The sequence below is a fragment of the Jaculus jaculus genome, chromosome 4, assembly GCF_020740685.1.
Source record: "Jaculus jaculus isolate mJacJac1 chromosome 4, mJacJac1.mat.Y.cur, whole genome shotgun sequence".
Taxonomy (NCBI): domain Eukaryota; kingdom Metazoa; phylum Chordata; class Mammalia; order Rodentia; family Dipodidae; genus Jaculus; species Jaculus jaculus.
Genome location: NC_059105.1, coordinates 156,049,577 through 156,072,734, shown reverse-complemented (window position 1 = coordinate 156,072,734; position 23,158 = coordinate 156,049,577). Strand labels below are relative to the sequence as shown.

Here is a 23,158-nt window from a genome sequence, read left to right as displayed (position 1 = left end):
CTCTCACTCTGCCTCTTTCCCTCTCTCAAATAAATAAATAAAAATAAAATATATTTTAAAAAATAAATAAAATAAACAAACAAAAAATACTGTGGGGGCAGGGGAGATGACTTAGTGGTTAAGGCACTTGCCTGCGAAGCCAAAGGACCCAAGTGCGATTTCCCAGGACTCATGTAAGCTAGCCACACAAGGTGGTACATACCTCTGGAATTTGTTTACAGTGGCTAGAAGCCCTAGCACACCCATGCTCTGTCCCAATCTCCAATAAATAAATTTAAAAAAATTAAAAAAAATATTACAGTAGCCAGGGGTGGTAGCACATGCCTTTAATCCCAGAATTTGGGAGGCAGCAGTAGAAGGACTGCCATGAGTTCAAGGGTATCCTAAAACTACATAGTAAATTCCAGGTCAGCCTGGGCTAGAGTGAAACACTGCCACCAAAAAGAAAAAAAAAAAAAAAATATATATATATATATAGATAGATAGATAGATAGATAGATAGATAGATATAGATATAGATATAGATATAGATATAGATATAGATATAGTTTAGGGCTGAAAAGATGGCTTTGAGGTTAAGGCGCCTGCGAAGCCTAAGGACCCAGGTTCAATTCTCCAGGACCCACATAAGCCAGATGCACATGGTGGCACATGCATCTGGGGTTCATTTGCAGTAGCTAGAGGCCCTGATGTGTCCATTTTCTCTCCTTCTCTTTTTCTCTAATAAATAAATAAAAATACAATGAAAAAAATGTGTATGTGTGTGTGCATGCATGCATGTATGTATAGTTTAATGGCTGGAAAGAGTCTTGCAAAGCTTAATAAGGCTTGATTTGCCAGTACCCATGTAAATCCAGATATTCAAAAGTAGTGTGTATAACTGGAATTCATTTGCAGTGGCATCAGGCCCTGGCATGCATTCTCTTCTCCATCTTTACTGTCAAATAAATAATCATAATAAAAAAAGATGGTTTGAGAGTTCTAATATTAGGGCTGAGGAGATTTCTCAGTGGATAAAGCACTTGCTTGCAAAGTCAGACTGCCTGGGTTTGATTCCCAACTCCTATATAAAGCCAGATGCTGGTAGTGGCAAGAGACCTTGGCATGCATATGTACACACACACACACACACACCAGTAAAAAACAGATACAGTGGCACATGCCTTTAATCCCAGCATTCAGGAAGCAAAGGTAGGAGGACTGCTGTGAGTTGGAAGCCAGTTGGGGATGACAGAATGAGTTTCAAGTCAGCCTGGGCTAGAGTAAGACTCTACCTCAAAATAAATAAATAAATAAATATGAGAGGGGAGGAAGAAAGAAAGAAGGAAGGAAGGAATAAGGTTAGTTTTCCTATTATATCTCGGAAAGCAAATCTCAGAGGAAACCTTACCTGTCCATTTTTGCTTCCTGCTGACAATAGGCTGCGTAAGAGATGATGTTTTCATGGCTGCATCTTTCAGTGGCCAGAGCACCAACATAAAGAACAAAGTCTGCATCTGGAACGCCCTCTTGGTCTAGCACACCCACAGCTCCACAGGACCACTTACCCTCTCGGCAAACCCTGCATTGCTGCACCCAAAGATGAAGAAAAAAATCAGATCAGAAACAAGATTAGCAGATGTGACAATTTCATAGAAAATACAGACTACAGATATAAATTGATCAACTTTTATTATTCCTGAACTTTCATACAGATCTGTAACTCATCCAGCATGGAATCCAAGCCCATAGTCCCTGTGAGTAGAACACTGAGGCAGGAAGATCACTTGAGCCCAGATGTATTAGGCCAAATCAAGGAACACACACTGACCATCTATCTCGAAAAACAGAGCCAACAGCCAGGCCAAATGAGCCAGCGGGTGCAACACTGGCACGTCTGTCTTGGTGGAAACCAACTGGACTGGAGGCCTGCTCCATAGGAGGGAATACATCCCTATTAATGAAAACTTAAAACAGGGGTAGTCATGAGCCCTAAGGGTATAACGTCTGCTGCTGTATGGCTAAATGTATATATTATGCTTATCAAACTGCCCAGTAAGTACTTCTCTTAATACTCTTACACTGAGAACCTTCTCTATTCAGATGGCAGTGACCTTGGGATGACTCAGAAGGCATCATGGTGCTGGAAAGTGACAGGAATGTTTGGCACTGCAATATCTCTATCACACCTTCCAAGGCTCACGGTCTATTGCAGAAGAGGTGGCGGAAAGAATATAAGAGCCAAAGGGAGGGTAGGACTCCTCGCAACGTGCTCCCCCAGACACAAAATGGCCTGGGCATCCATGACCTCACAGTGCCCAACACTACCTACTCAAGACCATCATAATAGGAGGAAAAGATCATGACATCAAAATAAAAGAGAGACTGAGTGAGGGGGAGGGGATATGATGGAGAATGAAGTTTCAAAGGGGAAGGTGGGGGAAGGGAGGGCATTACCATGGGATATTTTTTATAATCATGGACGTTGTTAATAAAAAAATTGAAAAGAAAAAAGAGCCCAAAAGACCCCAAACCATAATATATCCCTCTCTTTCTCTAATATGTTCCTATAACATTTATTTATTTACATATGTTATTTATCTTATTTGCATTTATTTGCAAGCAAAGAGAGAGAAAAAATGTATATGCCAGGGCCTGTAGCCACTGAAAACAAACTCCAGATGCATACACCTCTTTTGCATCTGGATTTACGTGAGTACTGGCCTGCAAAGCCTGACTACCCAGATTCAATTCCCTAGAACCACATAAAGCCAGATGCACAAAATAGAACATGCATCTAGAGTTTCTTTGCAACAGCTGGAGTTCCTGACATACCATTCTCTTTGTCTGCCTTTCTTCTATCTAGGTTTCTCTGCTTGAAAATGAATAAATAAAAATATTAAGGCCAGGTATGGTGGCGCACACCTTTATTCCCAGCATTCAGAAGACAGAGGTAGGAGGATTGCTGTGAGTTTGAGGCTACCCTGAGATGACATAGTGAATTCCAGGTTGGCCTGGACTAGAGTGAGACCCTACCTTAAAAAACAAAGCAAAATAATAATAATAATAAAATAAAATAAAAACAAGCCGGGCATGGCGGCACACACCTTAAATCACAGCACTTAGAAGGCAGAAGTAGGAGGATCACTGTGAGTTCCAGGCCACCCTGAGAGTACCTAGTGAATCCCAGGTCAGCCTGGGCTAGAGTGAGACCCTAACTCTGGGGAAATAAAAAAAGCTGGGCATGGTGGCACACACCCTTAATCCCAGCACTCAGAGATAGGAGGATTTCCCTGAGTTCAAGGCCACCCTGAGACTATATAGTGAATTTCAGGTCAGGCTGAGCTAGACTGATATCCTACCTCGAAAAACCAATAATAATAATAATAATAATAATAATAGAAAGAGGAAATAGCAGCAGTACCAGCAGAGGTGGCAGCAGAGTGAGGTAGCACCTTTAATTCCACCACTCAGGAGGCAGAGGGAGGGGAATCACTTTGAGTTCAGCGCCAGCCTGGCGCTACAGAGTGAGTTCTAGGTCAGCCTAGGCTAGAGTGAGATCCTACCTCCTAAAAACCAAAAAACAAACACACAAACAATGACAACAAAAAAGCCACCAGAAAAATCAGCTTTATAGGAAGCTGGAGAAATGGTTCAATAGTTAAGGCATGCTTACCTGTTAAGCCTAACCACCAGGGTTTGATTCCCCAGTACTCATATAAAGTCAGATGCACAAAGTCATGCATGCATCTGGAGTTCATTTGCAGCAGCTGGAGGCCCTGGCATACCTTTTCTCTGTCTTTCTTCTCTCTGATTGTGAATACATAGAAAGATGGCTTAGCAGTTAAGGTGCTTGCCAGAAAGCCTAAGAACTCATGTTCAAATCTCCAGACCAGACACACAGTGACACAACTGTGCAAAGTCACACATGTGCATAAGGAGATGCACAAGTCTGGAGATCATTTGCAGCAGCTGAAAGTCCTGGCATGTCCATTCTCTGCCTCTTTCTCTCTCTCTCTCTCAAAAAATTAAAAAAAAAAAAAAAGGCTGGAGGGATGGCTTAGTGGTTAAGGCATTTGCCTGAAAAACGAAAGGACCCAGGTTCAATTCCCCAGGACCCATGTTAGCACAAGGGGACACATGCGTCTGGAGTTCATTTGCAATAGCTGGAGGCCCTGGCGCACCCATTCTCTCTCTGTGTCAAATAAATAAATAAATAATAAATAATAAAAATTCCATCAAAAAAAGGACAAAAAATAAAATAAAACCTGGGTGTAACGGCACACACCTTTAATCCCAGCATTTGGAAGGCAGAGGTAGAAGGATCACCATGAGTTCAGGGCCACCCTGAGACTACATAGTGAATTATAGGTCAGTCAGTCTGGGCTAGAATAAGACCCTACCTGGAAAAAAAGAAAAAGGATGGGCTGGAGAGATGGCTTTTCAGTTAAGGCACTGGCCTGCAAAGCCTAACAACCTGAGTTCAATTCCCCTAGTGTCCACATAGAGGCAGATGCATAAAGTGACACACGTAAGCAGAGACAGATTGTGAGAAGAGACACAAAAATTGGGTGCACAGGGCCAGAAACATGTGTCTGGGATAGAGTGAAACCCTACCTTGAAAACCCCAAATAAAAATAAAATAAAATTAGTTCTTTTGTACTTAAATCCAAGAGCGGGAAGAATTACCTGGAGGTGTTTTTCAGGTACTATAACTGGGCCACATTTTGTGTGTACTGCACATTCCCCGGAACAGTATATATGAGGGTCATTTTCTTTCCGTACGTACTTGTTCGTTGCACATTGCCTTTGTTTCATTCATACATCAAAGTTTACAAAAAAAAAAAAAGTTCATAATAGTTAAAAAAGTAATACACCAGTAACTGCTACAGTATTTCATTAATAAAGATTATTATTTAGCTAGGAAGATAGTCCAAGAAAAGACTTGGTTCTATGAGGAAATCTGATCTGGGTGCTGACATCCAAATACCTCATAAAGCCAATACTATAGCCACATGAAGGAAGAGGAAGGCGTGGTGAAGAGAAGGCACCTCATAATGGAGTACCAGGTACAGTGATCATTCAGTAGTACCTTGTTTTTCTGTTTAAAACACCTTGCATTTGCTCTTTAAGAATAAGCACAGTGAAATAAATATTCCAGTATAAATTTTAAACACTGCCATACTTGTAAAATGTGAAGGACACAGTGCTAAATGAATGAAGAAAATATCCCATCTTCACCGGAGAGATGGCTTAGCAGTTCAGGCATTTGCCTGCAAAGCCAAAGGATCTCGGTTCGACTCTCTAGTACCCACATAAGCTAGATGCACAAGGGGGCACATGCATCTAGAGTTTGTTTGCAATGGCTGGAGGCCCTGGCACACCCATTCTGTCTTTCTCTCTCTCAAATCAATCAATCAATAAAATATATTTAAAAAGAAAATATCCCATGTTCAAGGTGATGACATACCTGCTAAGTAAGATAGTGCCAGCAGGTCTACGAACCTGAAAAGTCTTCTCTAAATAAGAAATAGCTTGTGGGAAAAGTTTGTTCTAAATAAAAGTTGAAAGGAAAAGAGCTAGTTAGAATTATAGTCAAAGGATAAATTGTCTTTAAGTAAGTAAACACAGGCAGGTTTTAATGACTACAAGTACAGGACAACAAAGGGTGCCAGGAGCGGTGGTGCACACCATTAATCCCAACACTGAGGGGGGAGGGCCGGGCCTTCAAGGCCAGCCTGGGCTACGGAGTGAGTTCACGGTCAGCCTGAGCTAGAGTGAGATCCTACTTCTAAAGGGGGGCGGTGCTAGAGAGATGCTTCAGCAGTTAAGGCACTTGCCTGTAAAGCCTAAGGACTGGAACTGATTCCCCAGTACCCACAAAAAGCGAGATGTACAAGCATCTGGAGTTCACTTGCAGCAGCAAAAGGCCCTGGTGTGCTTACTCTCTCGCCCACCCCTGGCATGGTGGTGCACACTTTTAATTCCAGCACTTGGCAAGATGAGGTAAGAGGATCACTATGAGTTCAAGGCCAGCCTGGACTAGAGCAAGACCCTAGGAAGGATGGGAGGGAGGAAGGGAGAGGGGGAGGAAGACAGGAAGGAGAAAAGGAAAAGGGAGGAAAGGAAGGGAGGGAGGGAAAGAAGAACATGGAGGCCAGGGGTGGTGCACATGCCTTTAATACTAGCACTCAGGAGGCAGAGGTAAGAGGATTACTGTAAGTTCGAGGCTACCCTGAGAATATAGAGTGAATTCCAAGTTAGCCTGAGCTACAGTGAGACCCTACCTTGAAAAAAAAGAAGAACAGGGAGGCAAAGAAGGAAAGCTTCCAGCATTCAGGAGGCAGAGGTAGGAGGATCATCATGAGTTTGAGGCCACCCTGAGACTACATAGTGAATTCCATGTCGGCCTGGGCTACAGTGTAAACCTACCTTGAAAAACCAAAAAGAAAAATAGATAAATAAAATAACAACAACATAGGACAACATACCTGAAAAAAAGGTAAAGATGCCCATAAAGCCCAAGGACCCAGGTTCAATTTCCTAGTACCCACATAAAGCCAGATGTACTAGGTACCACATGTGTCTGGAGTTCCTTTGCAGTGGCTAGAGGCCCTGGGACACCCATTCTCTGTCTTGGTAACACACACACACGCATATCTGGTTGCATATAATTTTTTAAAAATATGCTTGTCTTAAACACCCAATTCTTGAGTATTTGTTACATACCTTTACAAGATATCTTTTCTCAGGGAGCAACCTGAAAAGGAGAACAAAAACGTAGGATTTGCCACTCCAAGGACTGGGGACATACTTCAGTAGCAGAATGCTTGCCTAGTACACATGAGAACTCTAATCAATCTCTAGTACCACAAAACGGATGGGAGAGTACTGCCAATTCTCTAAGGCAGAGTGCTGGCTCATTGTTCAGAGTCCTATGAAATGCTATACAAGGGCTGAAGAGATGGCTTAGTGGTTAAGGCGCTTGCCTGCAAAGCCTAAGAATGTTTGAATCTCTAGGTCTCATGTGGCCAGACACAGTGACATGAGCACACATGGGGACGCACGCGTCTGGAGTTTGATCACAGTGGCTACAAGCCCTGTCATGCCCATTCTTTTGGTTTGACTCTCTCTCAAGACAAAGAAACAAACAAACCCTTAAAAATGATATACAGAAATAAACAACTGTATATTTTGGAGTATCTCTGTTCCAAAATCTCACTTGCTTCATGGGGATTATCCATGATACATTACTGTGTCCCAGCATGGCACTATCATCATATGCTAGGTAATTCATATGGAATGCTAAGGAGAGAAAGACATCAATTGTTCCTACGAGTTCTTCATAAACTACTACATACTCATAACCTATCTGTTGTCTGGACTCCTCTTACACTATATAAAAATGCTGTATAATCTCTCCAGTCAATGACTTTGTAAACTTTATTATTATGGTTTATATTAGTGCTTCCTCTCATGTTTCCTCCAAGTACTTATTGACAAGTGTCTTCCAGTTCTATAATGGCAATATCCAAATAGATCCACACTGAATTATTCCCGATATAGACTTTAATTACACACCATGGCCTTTAGCATCTCAGAGTAAAAAGCAATTTCAGCTTAATTCCATAAGGTTACATTAGCCCTTTGTTAGTCTTACCTACGGACTTTACATTGGATAAATGCACTAAGTACCTTTAACATTTAGACTGCCAAGATCACATAGTTGAAGGAAGAAGGTAGTGAGTTCAGGCCAACTTGAGCTATACACTGAGTTGATGGCCAGCTTGGGCAATATCCTATCTCATACAAAAAAACCTTAAAAATAGCATACTTACTCTTCAATACTTTTGTCATACACAGTCTTGATTCTTAAGTGTTCCTCAGCATCTCTCTTTACAACGTGATTTGTCTTAAGATGAACTTTATTTATGACCTGGAAAAAGAAATAGTCTTGAGTTGAGGCCAGCCTGAGACTACACAATGAATTCCAGGTCAGCCGAGGCTAGAGCAATACCCTACCTTGAGAAATGAAAAAGAAAGAACCAGAACAGATGAAAAGTATCTTAAAATAAACAGAGAACAAGAAGCCAGTGTGGTGGCCTATGCCTTTCATCCTAGCATTTGGGAGTGAGGCCACCCTGAGACTACACAGCGAGTGAATTCCAGTAAACCTGGGCTAGAGAACAAAGCAGAGCATGGTGATGCAGAGGTAGGAGGATCTCTGCGTGTGCAGGGCACCTTGGGAGTACAGAATGAGTTCCAGCTCAGCATACTGAGACCCTAGCTCAGAAAAAACAAACAAATAAATAAATAAATAGGGGGCTTGCGGGATGGCTTAGCTGTTAAGGTATTTGCTTGCAAAGCCAAAGGACTTTGGTTCGATTACTCAGGACCCACTTAAGCCAGATGTACAAGGTGACGCATGAGTCTGGAGTTCATTTGCAGTGGCTGGAGGCCCTGATGTGCCCATTCTCTCTGTCTCTCTGACTCAAATAAATTTTTAAAAAATGAATAAATAAAAATAAAGAGAGCAGGGTGTTGTGGCACAGACCTTTAATCCCAACACTTGGAGTCAGAAGTAGAAGGATCACCATGAGTTTGAGGCCATCCTGAGACTACATAGTGAATTCCAGGTCAGCCTAAACTAGAGTGAAACCCTACCTTGAAAAAACAAGTAATAATAATAAATAAATAAATAAAGTGGACAATTTTTTTTACAAGAGTGTTTCATTTGTATTTTCATTTTGTTCATATGGTGCATGTACACATGTTCACATGCATGTGGGTGCACATATGTGCACTGTGTGTATGTGTACAGAAGCCAAATGTTGACACTGTGTGTCTTCCTTGACTACTCTCCACCTTCCTTACTGAGGTGAGGTCTCCCACTTGAAACTTAGCTTGCCAATTGAGCTACTCTAACTAGCCAGTTTGCTCTGGGTTTCCTCCTACTCTGCTTCCTGAGCTAGAGTTGCAAGAGAGCTAGTACTTATGGGGATGCTAGGAATTGGAACGCTAGTCCTTACGCTTGCCCAAGCACTTTATCCACTGCGCCATCTTCCCAGCTCTTGTATTTCTTCTGTCTTTCATTTGCATGGTATTTGTCAAGACAGATTAAAAGAGAATAAGGTTCCAGTAAGATCAACAACTTTGTGTAACCCACGAAGTACAGAAAAAAAAGTGTTAGCTAAACCAAAAGTAAGCTTTGTACTTATAACTCTATGTATGCATTCTTATAATTCTAGCAATGAACAATCACATTTTTTCTCACAATATTTCTGAAGATTTGTATAATGAAAACTGGTTGAAATGATTTACAGAACAATAGCTGTACTGTATGACTCTGATCTAATACTACATGACTCATAAATTTTGACAATACCTATTGCCCACTTTATTGTAGTGTCCTGACATCCTGCCTCCAGTCTTTTCCTTCATCCTTTCTAACCCACAGTAGGGCTTTGGCTGTTTTTCTAGCTTTGCTCTGTCACTGTTGTATAGTGTTAGGGATTAAGTCCAGAACCTTCAGCAGGCTAGAGAGGTGCTCTACCACTGAACCATTAAGATTACATTAATCTTCTGAATTTTTCAGATGCAAGGCACTATGGTAGGTACTTGCACGCAAATATAAAATTTATACAGTCCTTCACCTTAAGATTATGAAGAACAAATACATCTAATAATTATAATAAATGAATCAAGGGCTGCAGAGATGGCTTTGCAGCTAAGGTGCTTGCCTGTGAAGCCTAAGGACCTAGGTTCAATTCCCCAGGACCCACGAAAGCCAGATGCACTAGGTGGCACATGGGTCTGAAGTTTGTTTGCAGTGTCTGGAGGCCCTGGCACACCCATTCTCTATCTGCTTCTCCCCCCCCCCCCCGCGCCTTCAAATAAATAAATAAAATATTTTAAAAAATGAATCAAGGGCTGGAGAGGTGGCTTAGTGGTTAAGCGCTTGCCTGTGAAGCCTAAGGACCCGGGTTCTCCAGGACCCACGTTAGCCAGATGCACAAGGGGGCGCACACATCTGGAGTTCCTTTGCAGTCGCCAGAGGCCCTGGCGTGCCCATTCTGTCTCTCTCTGTTACCTGCCTCTTTTCTCTCTCTGCCTCTTGCTTTCAAATAAATAAAAAACAAAAATTTTTAAAAATGAATCAAGATTACAGACAGAAAAAAACTTAGTCTGGCTTAAGAGGAACATAATAAATGAAACCACACACACACACACACACACACACACAGTTTATGGAAGGGATTGATTTCAAGCTTATATACCTAGGGAAGTTTCATCAAATGGCAGAAGTTGGCTCCCATTTATAAATCCAAACCAAGAGACACCACAAAACAGCCAGCACCACAAGCAAGCCCAGCCAGACCTCAAAACCTCTCTGCAGAACTTTAGCCTGGAATTCAGATCCACCCCCAGTGACACACCCTATACAAGGAGTTGGCCTGCTAGGGGCTGAAGATGCAAACTCGGGAAGAAGGGAGAGAGGGAGGGAGAACGCCACAAAATGAGTACACTTAGATTTCTGGGTTGAACGGATAATTCCCAGGAGAAAGTTTCTTACTAGAAAAGCAGGGAGGGCACAGAAACAGCCCAGCCCACCACGCAGCCGTACTTCCCAGTAATGCTAATTGAGGACTGATGCGCTTCGGGGACAAGCACGGGGAAGGACAGCTCAAAGGCGGCCCGAGGACCAGCGCCGGCTAAGCGCCGAGGACAGGGCGGCGCTGGCGCCCGCAAGTGAGAGAACATTCTGGAGTGATGTCAGTAGGCCACCGTGAGGCCAAGAACGTAGAGAGCTCGGGAAACGTGGTGGGAGCGCCGGGGAGTATAAACTAACGCTCGGTTCCGCTTCCTCCATCTCGCCGCCCAGGCCCGCCCGCGCCCTCCTCGTCCGCCCTACCTCGCCGTCCGAAGGGACGTGGTGCCGGCACGGAGGCGAACCGCCCAAGGAGACGGGAACGGCTGTGGCGCCGGCCGGAAGCCCGCCCAGCACGAGCAAGACGCCCCGGACCCACAAGGAACCGTGCCAGCGCCACCGCCACCGCCTCCGGCTGGGGCCTGTCGCGGAGTAATCCGCTTCCCCGGCCCCCTCGGCCGCCATCTTGGGCCGAGCGTCGTTACCATGGAGTGCAGACGCCCCGCGACGTTACGGCCGGCGGAGGGGGCGGGGCCGGCGGAGAGCCGCGTCCTGATAGGCTGCGGCTCGCTCCGGGGTCGCCGCCCGTGCGCCGTGGGGGCCAATACGTGCAGTGCAGCGGCCCGCGGGAGCCCGGTTAGGGGCAGGAAAAGGTAGCGGGAGTTAGTGGTAACAGACGGAGGTGTGGGTGTCCTCAGGGATTCAGCCTTATGCTCTTCTAATTCGCTCCCTGCATCTGTGTCCGCTAGCTGGCCGGCGCTCAGATGAACGCGAGAAGACACTATGTGCTGAGTGAAATTCATATTTACTTCTTACCCGGGCACCAGTTCTAGTCCTATTACTTTATTAGTAGTGTTAAAAATAATTTTGCTGTGTCGGAGAGGTGGCTTAGCGGTTAAGGCACTTGCCTGTATAAGCCAAAGGACCCAGGTTCGACTCCCCAGGACCCACGTAAGTCAGCTGCAGAAGGCATCTGGAGCTCGTTTGTAGTGGCTGGAGGCCCTGGCGCGCCCATTTTCTCTACTTGCCTATTTCTGTCTCTCTTTCAAATAAATAAATAGTATTTATTTATTTGCTGGGCGTGGTGGCACACGCCTTTAATCCCAGCACTTGGGAAGCACAGATAGGAGGATCACCCTGAGTTTGAGGCCACACCGAGACTACATAGTGAATTCCTGGCTTGATTCCCCAGGATCCACGTTAGCCAGATGCACAAGGGGGCGCGTGCGTCTGGAGTTCCTTTGCAGTGGCTAGAGGCGCGCCCATTCTCTATCTGCTTTTATCTGTCGTTATCAAATAAACAACAAAAAAATTTTTTAAAAATGCACCTGTTGAAACTGAGAACCTTTGTACATGTAAATGTAAAAATATACTGCGTTACCATCTCACTTGGTAGAACAAAACACCCGATCAAAAACAGTTTATGGGACTGGAGAGATGGCTTAGCGGTTAAGCGCTTGCCTGTGAAGCCTAAGGACCCCGGTTCGAGGCTCGGTTCCCCAGGTCCCACGTTAGCCAGATGCACAAGGGGGCGCACTTGTCTGGAGTTCGTTTGCGGAGGCTGGAAGCCCTGGCGCACCCATTCTCTCTCTCTCCCTCTATCTGTCTTTCTCTCTGTGTCTGTCGCCCTCAAATAAAATAAATAAATAAAAAACAGTTTATGAAATGAGTTTCCTTCCAAATCAGTTTCAAGGAGAAAGTTTTCATCAAGTAGGGAAAGCAGGGTGGGAGCAGACCGGAAGCATCATTCACAACAGCAGGGTAAGCAAGGAGGGATGTGTGCAGAGGAGGTTTACCTGTGTAAGACTTTTGGACCGATTATTCACTGAACTCAAGTTACCCTTCCACTTCCCCTATATAGCTAGTCCAAAATGAAATCCCATTTTCCTAGACAAAATCCATAGCTCTGTTTGCAATGATTACTGCGTGTAAGCACGTCAGTATCCCACTGACCCAACACAGGATCTTTAGAGAATCTACAACCCTACTTTTAAGAGTTTGAGACAAGTGTGCACACACCTTTAATTGCATCAATGGGGAAGATTCTTGAGCTCAAGGGCACTCTTGGAGGGGCTATAGAGTGCCAGATCAGCCTGGCTAGAGTGAAACCCTGCCTCAAAAAGTCCAAATAAAAAGCCAGGTTTGGTGACACAAGCACTCATGAAGCTGATAGGATTGCCATGGAGTTTGCAGCCACCCTGAGACTCCAGTTTATTCGAGGTCAGTCTGGGCTAGAATAAGGCCCTACCTCGAAAACCCAAAGAAGTAAAAATAAATTACGGTCATGCAAGGATGGGCAGATGGCTCACAGGATAAAGAGCAAGCCACTAACCCCACATAAAACGTAGGAAACCACCCCAGCACGCTGATGGGAAGATAGGACAGGAAATTCTCCTGATAAATGGGAGAAACCCTGCCTCAAGAAAGTTGTCCCTTCTCTTCCACACACCCAAGGTCACACAAGCTCATCTGTAGAATTTCCTTAACTGTCCACCCAACCAATAGTCAACTTCTCTAAATAGTTCCTTTTATGCGTTTTTTTTTTTTCTTGTCGGTGGTAGGGTTTTATTCTGTATCAGGATAACCTGGAACTCACTATCTGGTCTCAGGGTAGCCTTGAACTCAGGGGACCCTACGTTTGCCTCCCATGCCTGGCTCTTTGTGCCTTTTTGATGCCTCTTATTTCATACCTCTGCCTAAGTGTCAACCACATCCTAATTGGAATATGGGTATCACACTGACTTTCTGGATGAAGGCTCAATCTCAATGGATTTAGACTGGCACTTCTTACTCTTGAGCCTAATTTTCCAGCATCAATTTACTGAGGCTTCTAACTTGCAGCTGTGAAATGCACAGCTCAGATCTAGTGAAAACATCATAGCTGACCAATGGCCCCAGGCTTTTGCCTTGACACCACACTCCCCATTAATAAGCGGATGAGCTGTTTAGTGTATATCCAAGTTTATTTCCAGGATGTCAACTTTAAAGCTCTCCCCCAGAATACATTCCTAGCATGCTAGTCAAGATTTCAATTATATTGAAACCGTGCTTGCTTTCCTTTGCAAGTAAGTTAGGCTGCATTACACTGCAATGAAACCAACCCTAGGAAAGCTACCTGACAGAACAGTTTTCCCTGAGGTGGAACTGTACTAGCTTGAGTTTACTAGTTTCCTAGAATATATACAGAAATGGCTGTTTCAATCAGACCCAAAACATACCACCCAAGACCGAGTGAGCTGAAAGGTACATTAAACTAATTCCAGTTTAATCCAACTAATCTATAGTGAACAAGCCTGTGTGAGCAAGAGCGTGACAAGTTTCTTTCTACCCAGGCAGTGGAGAGCAAACCCAAGGCACACCATGCAGTGTTTAGTCCCAGTCTCAAGTGATTCCCAGGATGGAGCTGAGATAAAGAGGGGGAGCAGCAGCAATGTGATTGATAGCCCTTACTCCCCTGACCTAACAATCCCCTGGGTAGTTTTCCTACCACACAACCTTGCTCCTCTTGTGATGGCAATCCGTTCTCTGATACCACCTCAGCTTGTTCCCTGCTCTACCTTGAATTCCTATGTTCTCTGTACCCCCTCCAAAAAAAAAAAAAAAAAAAAAAGACAGAGAAAAGCTCTATAAAAACACAAACTATATAGTCTTTTTTTTTTTTTTTCTTCAGGTGGGGTCTCACTCTAGCCCAGGATGACCTGGAATTCATGGAGATCCTATCTCTGCCTCCTGAGTGCTGGGATTAAAGGCGTGCATGCACCACCACACTTGGCTCCAAACTATCTAGTCTTAATGCCAGCTACTCCCCTCTTGTGAGACAGCCCAACAACTCGAGCCCTAATAAGTAGATATTTTCCTGTCTCAGAATGGTTGTGTGTGGTCTTTGGTTGTTCATGAACCTTACAGTAAGGAACTATCACTACCAATATGACCCAAGCATTTAGGACATGTTACAATCAGTATGTCCTAAATTTATGCAACTGCCCTATACTAACCACTGCATACATCTGACTGCCTTGTATTCTGAACATGCAAGACATCCAACCTTTTAAGCACACAGCAATTTAATTTAGAACAAAGTTTTTCTTTTTTTGAGAACAGGCTTGCTGGGGTCTCCAACTCCTGCAAACAAACACCAGAGGCATGGGATACTTTGTGTAACCTGCTTTACTTGGGTACTGGGAAACTGATCCCATTCCTTCAGGCTTGGCAGGCAAGGGCCTTACTGCTGTGCCATCTCTCCAGCCGAATGACATAAAGTTTTTAAAGGCACTTAGAAACACAAGAGCACAAATACACTTTTATTTATTGACTTTTCTTAAATCCTTGAAGGGTACAGCATCTAGGGGAAAAGAACATATGAAAACATTAGACACAGGTTATCTACAAACTGATCAATAGTGCATACCAAAACATGAATAAATCTATTATTCCAAGACATATCTTTTTGCATGGAACCTAGCTTGCCCATGCTATTCCTGATGATTAGCAACTTGCTGCTGAGGGGCTTTACAGCCCTCAGCTTGCAGGAGATGTAGAACTTTTTCGTGCTAGATCCTTAAGCCTTGTGCACACTTGCTCCACCACTGAGACCCAGTTCCGAAAGTAGGCTTTTTCCTCCCGAAGTACAGTCTCACTCTAGCCCAGGGTAACTGGAAAGTCACTATGCCGTCTCAAGGTGGCCTCAAACTCACTGCAATCCTCCTACCTACCTCTACCTCCAAAAGTGCTGGGATTAAAACTGTATGCCACCACACCCAGCAAAAAAGAATTCTTAAGAAAACCAATATAGCATGGCCACATATACCTACAATCTCTTTAATTGTTGAGGGGGAGGCAGGCGGATCAGGAGTTCAAAGTCATCTCTCAACATAGCACCTTTCCAGGCTTGGACTACAGGAAACCCATCTCAAAAACAAACCAAGCTGGGCATAGTGGTAAATGCCTTTAATTCTAGCACTAGCCAGGCCATCTTGACACAACATAGTAAATTCCAGGCCAGCCTGGACTAGAGTAAGACCCTACCCTGGAGGGGGAAAAAAAAAAAAAATCTCATAGTTTTTGGGCTGAAGAGATGGCTTAGCAGTTAAAGCACTTGCCTTCAAAGCCTAAAGACTGGTTCATGTCCCTAGTGCCCACGTAAATCAGATGTAACAAAGTGCCGCATGCTTTTATTTCATTTGCAGTGGCAAGAGGCCATGGTGTACTCATGCTCACACACACTCTCTGCTTGCAAACAAACAAAAATATTTTAAAAAACAAAAATTTTCCTCCCAGGTATCTTAGCAAAATCCAAAACTTAACATAAATTCATTAACACTTTCCTTAACCTTCCTTTAGCATGCCAAGAATTGTTTTAAAATATTTTCTGTCACTCTCAAATAAATAAATAAATAATAAAAAAAATTTCAAAAAGGGGGCTGGAAAGATGGCTTAGTGGTTAAGTGCTTGCCTGTGAAGCCTAAGGATCCCAGTTCCAGACTCAATTCTCCAGGACCCACATAAGCCAGATGTACAAGGTGGCGCATGCATCTGGAGTTCGTTTGCAGTGGCTGGAGGCCCTTATGCGCCCATAGTCTCTCTCTCTCTACCTTTCTCTCCCGGTCTGTCACTCTCAAATAAATAACAATGTACAAAAAATTCTTAAATATCTTTAGTCATTTTACAATAAAAGTGACGCACACCTTTAATCCCAGCACCGGGGAGACAGAGGTAGGAGGATTGTTCTGAGTTTGAGACCAACATGAGAGAGACTACATAGTGAGTTCTAACTTGGTTAAGAGACCCTACTTTGAAAAAAACATAAAAGTCACAGCCCAACACCTTGACCAAAATCAGTTAATCAAAAGATATGTGGTGTTTTTACTTACCACACGTATTCTGTGTCCAATGGCCTTGGCAGGAAGGTTGCTTCGGAATTTGGCTCGTACCATGCCACTGTTTCCATGGGCTCGAGTTACCTTTCCCCAGATGACTCTTGTTTTATTAGGTTTGCCACCAGGAGTCACTGTATTGCTGATTTTAAAACAGAATAGACATGAGAGATCAAGCAATCAGTATGATATAAATTAAACATAGCCACTATAGACCCAGTGGCTTTCAACCCCCAGTTCAACTTGAAAGTATCCAAGGAACTTAATACACCATGCATGCTAGGCACTTTTATAAGGATGACCACTGCATATAATAGCATGCTTTTTAAGATGGAGCCGGGCATGGCGGTGCACACCTTTAATCCCAGCACTTGGAGGCTGAGGTAGGAGGATCACTGTGAGTTCGAGGCCACCCTGAGACTACACAGTGAATTCCAAGTCAGCCTGAGCTAATGAGACCCTACACTGGGGGGGGGGGGGGAGACAAACCTGCAGACGGGGCTGGAGGTATGGCTTAGCAATTAACGCATTTGCCCACAAAGCCAAAGGACCCAGGTTCAATTCCCCAGGACCCACATTAGACAGATGCACAAAGGGGCAGGCACATGTGTCTAGAGTTCGTGCCTAGAGTTCGTTTTAAGTGGTGCAGGCCCTGGCACGCCCATTCTTTCTCTCTACCTTTCTCTCCCTCTTTCTGTCAAAACCAAAAACAAAACAAAACAAACAAAAAACACCCCAAAGGGCTGGCTCAGTGCATAAGGTGCTCAGCTATAAAGCCTAAGGACTCTGGTTTGATTCCCCATTACCTACATAAAGGCAGATGCACAAAGTGGTTCATGCATATGGAGTTTGTTTGCAGCAGTTGGAGGCGTAGGCATGAGAATTCCATGTCTCTACTATTTCTCTCTGCTTTCAAACAAATAAAAAATATTTTAAATAATATATAAAAATTCACCAAGTAGAAGGAATGTGGGCTGGAGAGATGGCTTAGCAGTTAAGTGCCTGCCTGTGAAGCCTAAGGTTCAAGCCTCGATTCCTTAGGACCCATGTTAGCCAATGCACAAGAGGGTGCAGGTATCTGGCATGCCTTCTCTCTCTATCTGCCTCTTTCTCTGTGTCAGTCATTCTCAAATAAATAAATGAAAAATTTAAAAAAAAAAGAAGTAACGTATGCTATTCAGGCAGTACAATGAAGTTGGCAGGTGTGTCCAGATTAACCCATCCTTGAGCTCTCACTGTCAAATTGAGATGGCTTAGCAGTTAAGGCAACTGCCTGCAAAACCAAAGAACCCAGGTTTGATTTCCCAGAACCCACATAAGCCAGATGCACAAGGTGATACGTATGTCTGGAGTTCATTATTAAAAAAGGAAAAAAAAAAAAAAAGATATCCTCACTGAAAAGGAACTGATTGTTCCTATGATAGAACAGGAGGTTACACAGTAAGAAAAACAAAAGCCAACAAAAACAGGAGTAAATTAAACAAAAAAATAATAATGGGAGCAAAAAAAGGCCTCCCTTAAAGCTGGACATGGAGAAACACACTTTTGATCCCATCAGATAGGAGGATCACTATGAGTTCAAGGCCAACCTGGGAATACACATTCAGTTCCAGGTAAGTCTAGGTAAGATGCTACCTTGAGGAAAACTTCCCCTGAGGGTTTTGATGGTCTACAGTGGGTCAAGAATCCAAAGTTGGGCTGGAAAGATGGCTTAGTGGTGGTAAATAAAGGTGCTTGCCTACAAAATGAAAGGCTCCAGATCTGATTCCCCAGTACCCATGTGAGCCAGATACACAAGGTGGTCCACAAGTCTGGTGTTCATGTGCAATGGCTAGAGGCCCTGGCATGCCCATTCATTCTCATTCTCTCTCAAATAAACAAAATATTCTTACTGCACCTTAAAAACAAAAAGGAAATCAAAGTTATTTTTAAAAGTGCTCTGTTTAATCCCAGCACTTGGGAGGCAGAGGTAGGAGGATTGCCATGAGACTATAGATGGCTCAGTGGTTGGTTAAGGTACTTGCCTGCAAACTTAATGACCTCGCTCGATTCCCCAGAACCCACGTAAGCAAGATGCACAAGGTGACATATGTGTCTGGAGTTCATTCACAGTGGCTAGAGGTCCTAGCATGCTGATTCTCTCTCATAAATAAAAATAAAATATTACCCAGGTGTGTTGGTACACACCCTTAATTCCAGCACTCAAGAGGCACATGTAAGAGGACAGTTGTGAATTCAAGGCCATCCTGGAACTGTACAGTGAATTCCAGGTCAGCCTGAGTAGTATGAAACAAAATAAGTAATAAAAGCCAAATATAAGCAGTGTCCTAGGATGGGGTGGGCTATAGATCACTGGTAGAGCATCAACAAAGCCCTATCTTGGGCTGGAGAGTTGGCTTAAGTAGTTAAGCACTTGCCTGTGAAGCCTAAGGACCCCGGTCCAAGGCTTGATTCCCCAGGACCCACATTAGCCAGATCCACAAGAGGGCACACACGTCTGAAGTTCGTTTGCAGTGGCTGGAGACCCTGGTGTGCCCATTCTCTCTCTGGCTCTCAAATAAATAAAAAATAAATGAAAATAAAAAAGCCCTAACTCAATTTCCAACGGGAAAAAAATGCGAGAGAACAAATGCTGTAGATTAGGCACATTTTACAGAATGTGCGAACATATACAAAATAAGTGGGGTAAGGAGCACACAGAGGACTAATCTAAACTAATGATGTTATGAATACTCACACACCAACTTCTTTGTAAGCTAATTTAAATGTGTCATTTATTAATTTTATTTATTTATGAGCGGGAGAGAAAGAGGCAGAGGGGGTTGGGCACACCTTGGCCTGTAGACACTGCAAACTACAGAAGCATGAGCCACCTTGTGCATCTGGCTTACATGGGAATTGAACCTGGGCCCTTAGGCTTTGCAGGCAAGCTCCTTAACAGCTCAGCCATCTTTCTACTTGTAAAAGAATGCAATTTATAGCAGGAGTGAGACCCTACTTCAAAAGATGTCTAGATAGCTGGGTGTGGTGGTGAACACCTTTAAACCCAGCACTTGGGAGGCAAAGGTAGGAGCATCGCCATGAGTTCAAGGCCACCCTGAGAGTACAAACTGAATTCCAGTTCAGCCTGGCCTAGGTCAGTATAGGCTGACCCTGCCGTAATACATACATACATACATACACATATATACACACAGTTTTCTATATAAAGACTTTCTGTGGGGGAGGATAATTCTGTGTCCAGAAGCCATAGGTTGACACCGGAAAAACCGCAGAGCCAGGGCTAGCATTCCTCCCTCTAAGCTCAGAGGTAAGGGAAGCCTCTGGGGCCTCAAAACAATACCACCATCAATGGTCTTGGTTGACCACCAAAAATAGATGTCAAAATCCTATTGCTGAAGACACCAGATGTAGGACACTACAGCCTCTCTGCTGTCATACTGCTGGTGGAAGAAACGTCATCAATGGATCCTACAAGCACAAAACTGACTAGCCAGTCAAGATGAGCTCCACTAGTGCACTAATGACGTCTGTTATGTGGGTAACCAACTGCTCTGACTGAATTTGAGGACCACTGGCCCCACTGCCCAAGAGGGAATTCATGCTTGGTACTAAAAGCCTTTAACAGGAGAGGTCATAGCATCCAGGAATAAACTACTATTGTTTGGCTCACCAAACTGCCTTCCAAATCTTAGGTTTATGCCTATATAGTAATACTGTGCTCACTTGTGGCTTACTCTTTTCAGATGGTGTTGACTACCAGAGTGACTAAAAAAAGCATCAACATGGGCTGGAGAGATGGCGTAGCAGTTAAGCGCTTGCCTGTGAAGCCTAAGGATCCCGGTTCGAGGCTCGGTTCCCCAGGTCCCACGTTAGCCAGATGCACAAGGGGGCGCACGCATCTGGAGTTCGTTTGCAGAGGCTGTAAGCCCTGGCGCGCCCATTCTCTCTCTCTCTCCCTCTACCTGTCTTTCTCTGTGTCTGTCGCTCTCAAATAAATAAATAAAATTAAAAAAAAAAAAAAGCATCAACATGCTGAGAAGTGACAGTGGTGTTCAGCACTAATGAGACCTCTCTATCCTACCTTCCAAGGCTTAGGGGTCATTGTGAAAAGGTTGGAGAAAAAAATATGACCCAAATGATTGGGAGAAGGGCTTCAGAACACTGCCATTCCCACACAAAATGGCCATTACATGGATGACCTCCAGCAGCTTTCTTTAACATCATGATGTCATGCATGATTGGGGGAGGGGGACAAAAAAGTTGGAAGGGTTAACAGGAAAGGTGTTTGGTGTAAATGGAATTTGGGGAACAAACCAAAGTTATAGGTTTATAGGATGATAAAACCACATGACACACATAAAGGAAAATTTCCAATTTGAACTTTTACAAAATATTTTAAGGAGGGTATGGTAACACATGCCTTCAATCCCTGCAATGGATAGGCAGAGGGAGGAGGAACACCGTGACTTGGGAGGCTAGTGGAGACTACATAGTGACTTCCAGGTCATCCTGGGCTATAACGAAACCCTAACTCAACACCCCACACACACATACATATATGTATTTATGTATTTTTTAAGGGCTGTGAGTGATGGATTGCCTTGAGTTCAAGGCCAGCTGAGACTATAGAGAGTCCCAGGTCAGCCTGGGCTTGAATGAATCCCTACCTCAAAAAACCAGGAATAAATTTAAGAAATTAAAATTAGCCAAAGCATATTAAGTATTCTATAAAGCCTTTAAAAGGACAATACAAGGTAACAACAACTCTCCCCTTCTTTGCTATGCTGTGGATTGAACTCAGGGTTTGGCAACGCTCGGGAAAGTACTCTACACTGAGCTACATCCCCATCCCAACACTAATTTTTCCAAGTCGTGAATTTATTTAAATGCAACACCACTGAAAAAAGTAACCTGCTCGGAACCAAAAAGCTGTCCTGGGCTCCAATTCTAAGCCACCTATGTAAAACCGCATGTAAAAAGCACACTTTAATCTCAGCACTTGGGAGTCAAGAGACAGAAGGATCATTGTGAGTTCCAGGCCATTCTGAGACTACACAGTGAATTCCAGATCAGCCTGGCCTAGAGTTAAACCCTACCTGGACTAACCAAAAAAGAAAAAGAAAAAAAAAAGAACGAGCATCCCTTGTTTGCAACAAGAACAAACTGGTATACAACCTATAACTGCCCATGAAGTTCTTCATAGTCCCGAAACAGAAGCCCTAAAATTAGCAACTACTATAGGGAGATGTCAGCTAAAAATGAAAAAGCGTAAAGATATAAACTTACTTTTTTGCTTTGTACACATAAGCACATCTCTTGCCCAGGTAGAATTCAGTTTCATGTCGGGCATAAACACCTTCAATTTTAAGAAGCGCCGTGTGCTCTCTTTGGTTCCGGAGACCCCGCTTATAGCCAGCAAAAATGGCCTTGCACCAAAGCCTTAAGACACAAGATAGGCAACATTAAAGAAAAGCTATTAAGATAAATCCTTGAAAAATAAACAAAAGTAAATAAAATTAACCCTTTACTTCCAACAAACCACCCCTGTGACTTGTCTTGTGGGAACCCTTACTCAAGTTACCTACATTAAACACCTGGCTCATCCCCACCAGCACCAATTTTAACTTCTCATTGTAAAATCTACTTGAGGGGGAAAAAAAAAAAGATAAAGGGCAGATACATTCAAGAAAAACATACCTCCCAGACATATTTATGCCTTTTAGAAGTCCTGTTCCCAGCAGGCCTTAAAACAAGAGAGACGCGATTTAACACCATGCAACTTGACTTTTCCACCCTATTTTCTCTGTATTTCTCCAGCCAGTTAGGAGCAGTCCTGCATTACCAGCATTTCACATATGGAGAAACCTTACATATGCCATAGGCATGGACAGCAGCCGAACCTAGCAAGACACACTTCCGTGGGTGTCAACCACACCATTCGAGTAAGGCAAAGCTTAGTGCTGAACCTCCAAGTAAAAGGCTCAACTCCTAGAAACCCCGATCGGAATTTGAGTAAAATACGCCAGCAAGCCTTTAATCCTAGCACTCAGGAGGCAGAGGCAGGAGGATCATTGTGAGTTCGAGGCCAGCCTGAGACTACATAGTGAATTCCAGGTCAGCTTGGGCTCGAGTGAGACCTCATAGGAAAAAGAAAAAAATGCTAGCAAGCAGTGAGGCACACAGCTAAGGTACCCCAGCCAGGTCTGGAGGGGAACTACAGCCCAGGGTCAAGATGCACCCAGTTCTTTCGGCTCAAGCCCAAGAACCAACTCCGGCTCCGGGGAGCGTCCGTCCGCGGACAGGCTGGCGCCAGCACCATCCGCCACACATCGCCTCCATCCCGTCCTCCCGCTCCCTGGAATCCAGAGGAACCCCTAGCTGGCAGCGTCTCCGACACGCAGGAGCGCCTCGCCGAATCCTGTCGACCCACTCACCCCAGTTATCCGGCCCCCAAAGGCCGAGCGGCAGAACTCCACTCACCTGCACGGGGGCCAAGATGGCGGAAAAGAGGCCGGCCAGGCCCCGCCGCAAGGCCTTGTGGGATGAGCACTGCCCCGGATGAGGCGTCTTCTACCACCGCCGGCGGACAGGCCCGCGCCTCGGAGCGGTCTTCGCACGCCGAACTCGGCCAATTTCAAGAGCGCTGCGGGCGGGC

The 23,158-nt window shown here is 44.2% G+C and overlaps 2 protein-coding genes across 4 annotated transcripts in view; both read right to left on the bottom strand.

Annotated features, from left to right (window-relative positions):
- Lmln (leishmanolysin like peptidase) overlaps positions 1 to 11,131 on the bottom strand; it is an 83,847-nt gene extending 72,716 nt beyond the window's left edge. The window contains exons 1-6 of one of the 2 annotated variants that reach the window (XM_045148530.1): positions 10,892 to 11,131; positions 7,818 to 7,915; positions 6,709 to 6,739; positions 5,450 to 5,532; positions 4,669 to 4,786; positions 1,391 to 1,569 (exon numbers count right to left, since the gene is read on the bottom strand). In XM_045148530.1, the coding sequence (XP_045004465.1) occupies positions 1,391 to 1,569; positions 4,669 to 4,786; positions 5,450 to 5,532; positions 6,709 to 6,739; positions 7,818 to 7,915; positions 10,892 to 11,092 (710 nt within the window). In that variant the 5' untranslated portion in view covers positions 11,093 to 11,131. The remainder of the gene's footprint in view (positions 1 to 1,390; positions 1,570 to 4,668; positions 4,787 to 5,449; positions 5,533 to 6,708; positions 6,740 to 7,817; positions 7,916 to 10,891) is intronic. The other variant, XM_045148529.1, reaches the window with a different exon arrangement.
- A 3,645-nt stretch (positions 11,132 to 14,776) lies between these two features.
- Rpl35a (ribosomal protein L35a) lies at positions 14,777 to 23,096 on the bottom strand. Of its 2 annotated transcripts, none has more exons than XM_004671717.2 (5): positions 22,984 to 23,096; positions 22,201 to 22,246; positions 21,790 to 21,942; positions 16,498 to 16,642; positions 14,777 to 14,969 (listed from the first exon to the last, which is right to left on the bottom strand). In XM_004671717.2, exons 2-5 carry the CDS (start codon positions 22,209 to 22,211, stop codon positions 14,946 to 14,948), a joined length of 333 nt encoding a protein of 110 aa, XP_004671774.1. In that variant the 5' UTR covers positions 22,212 to 22,246; positions 22,984 to 23,096; the 3' UTR covers positions 14,777 to 14,945. The 2 variants fall into 2 exon arrangements, with proteins under 2 accessions (XP_004671774.1, XP_004671775.1); XM_004671718.2 differs by having other exon boundaries at positions 22,938 to 22,988.
- Positions 23,097 to 23,158: the final 62 nt, after the last annotated feature.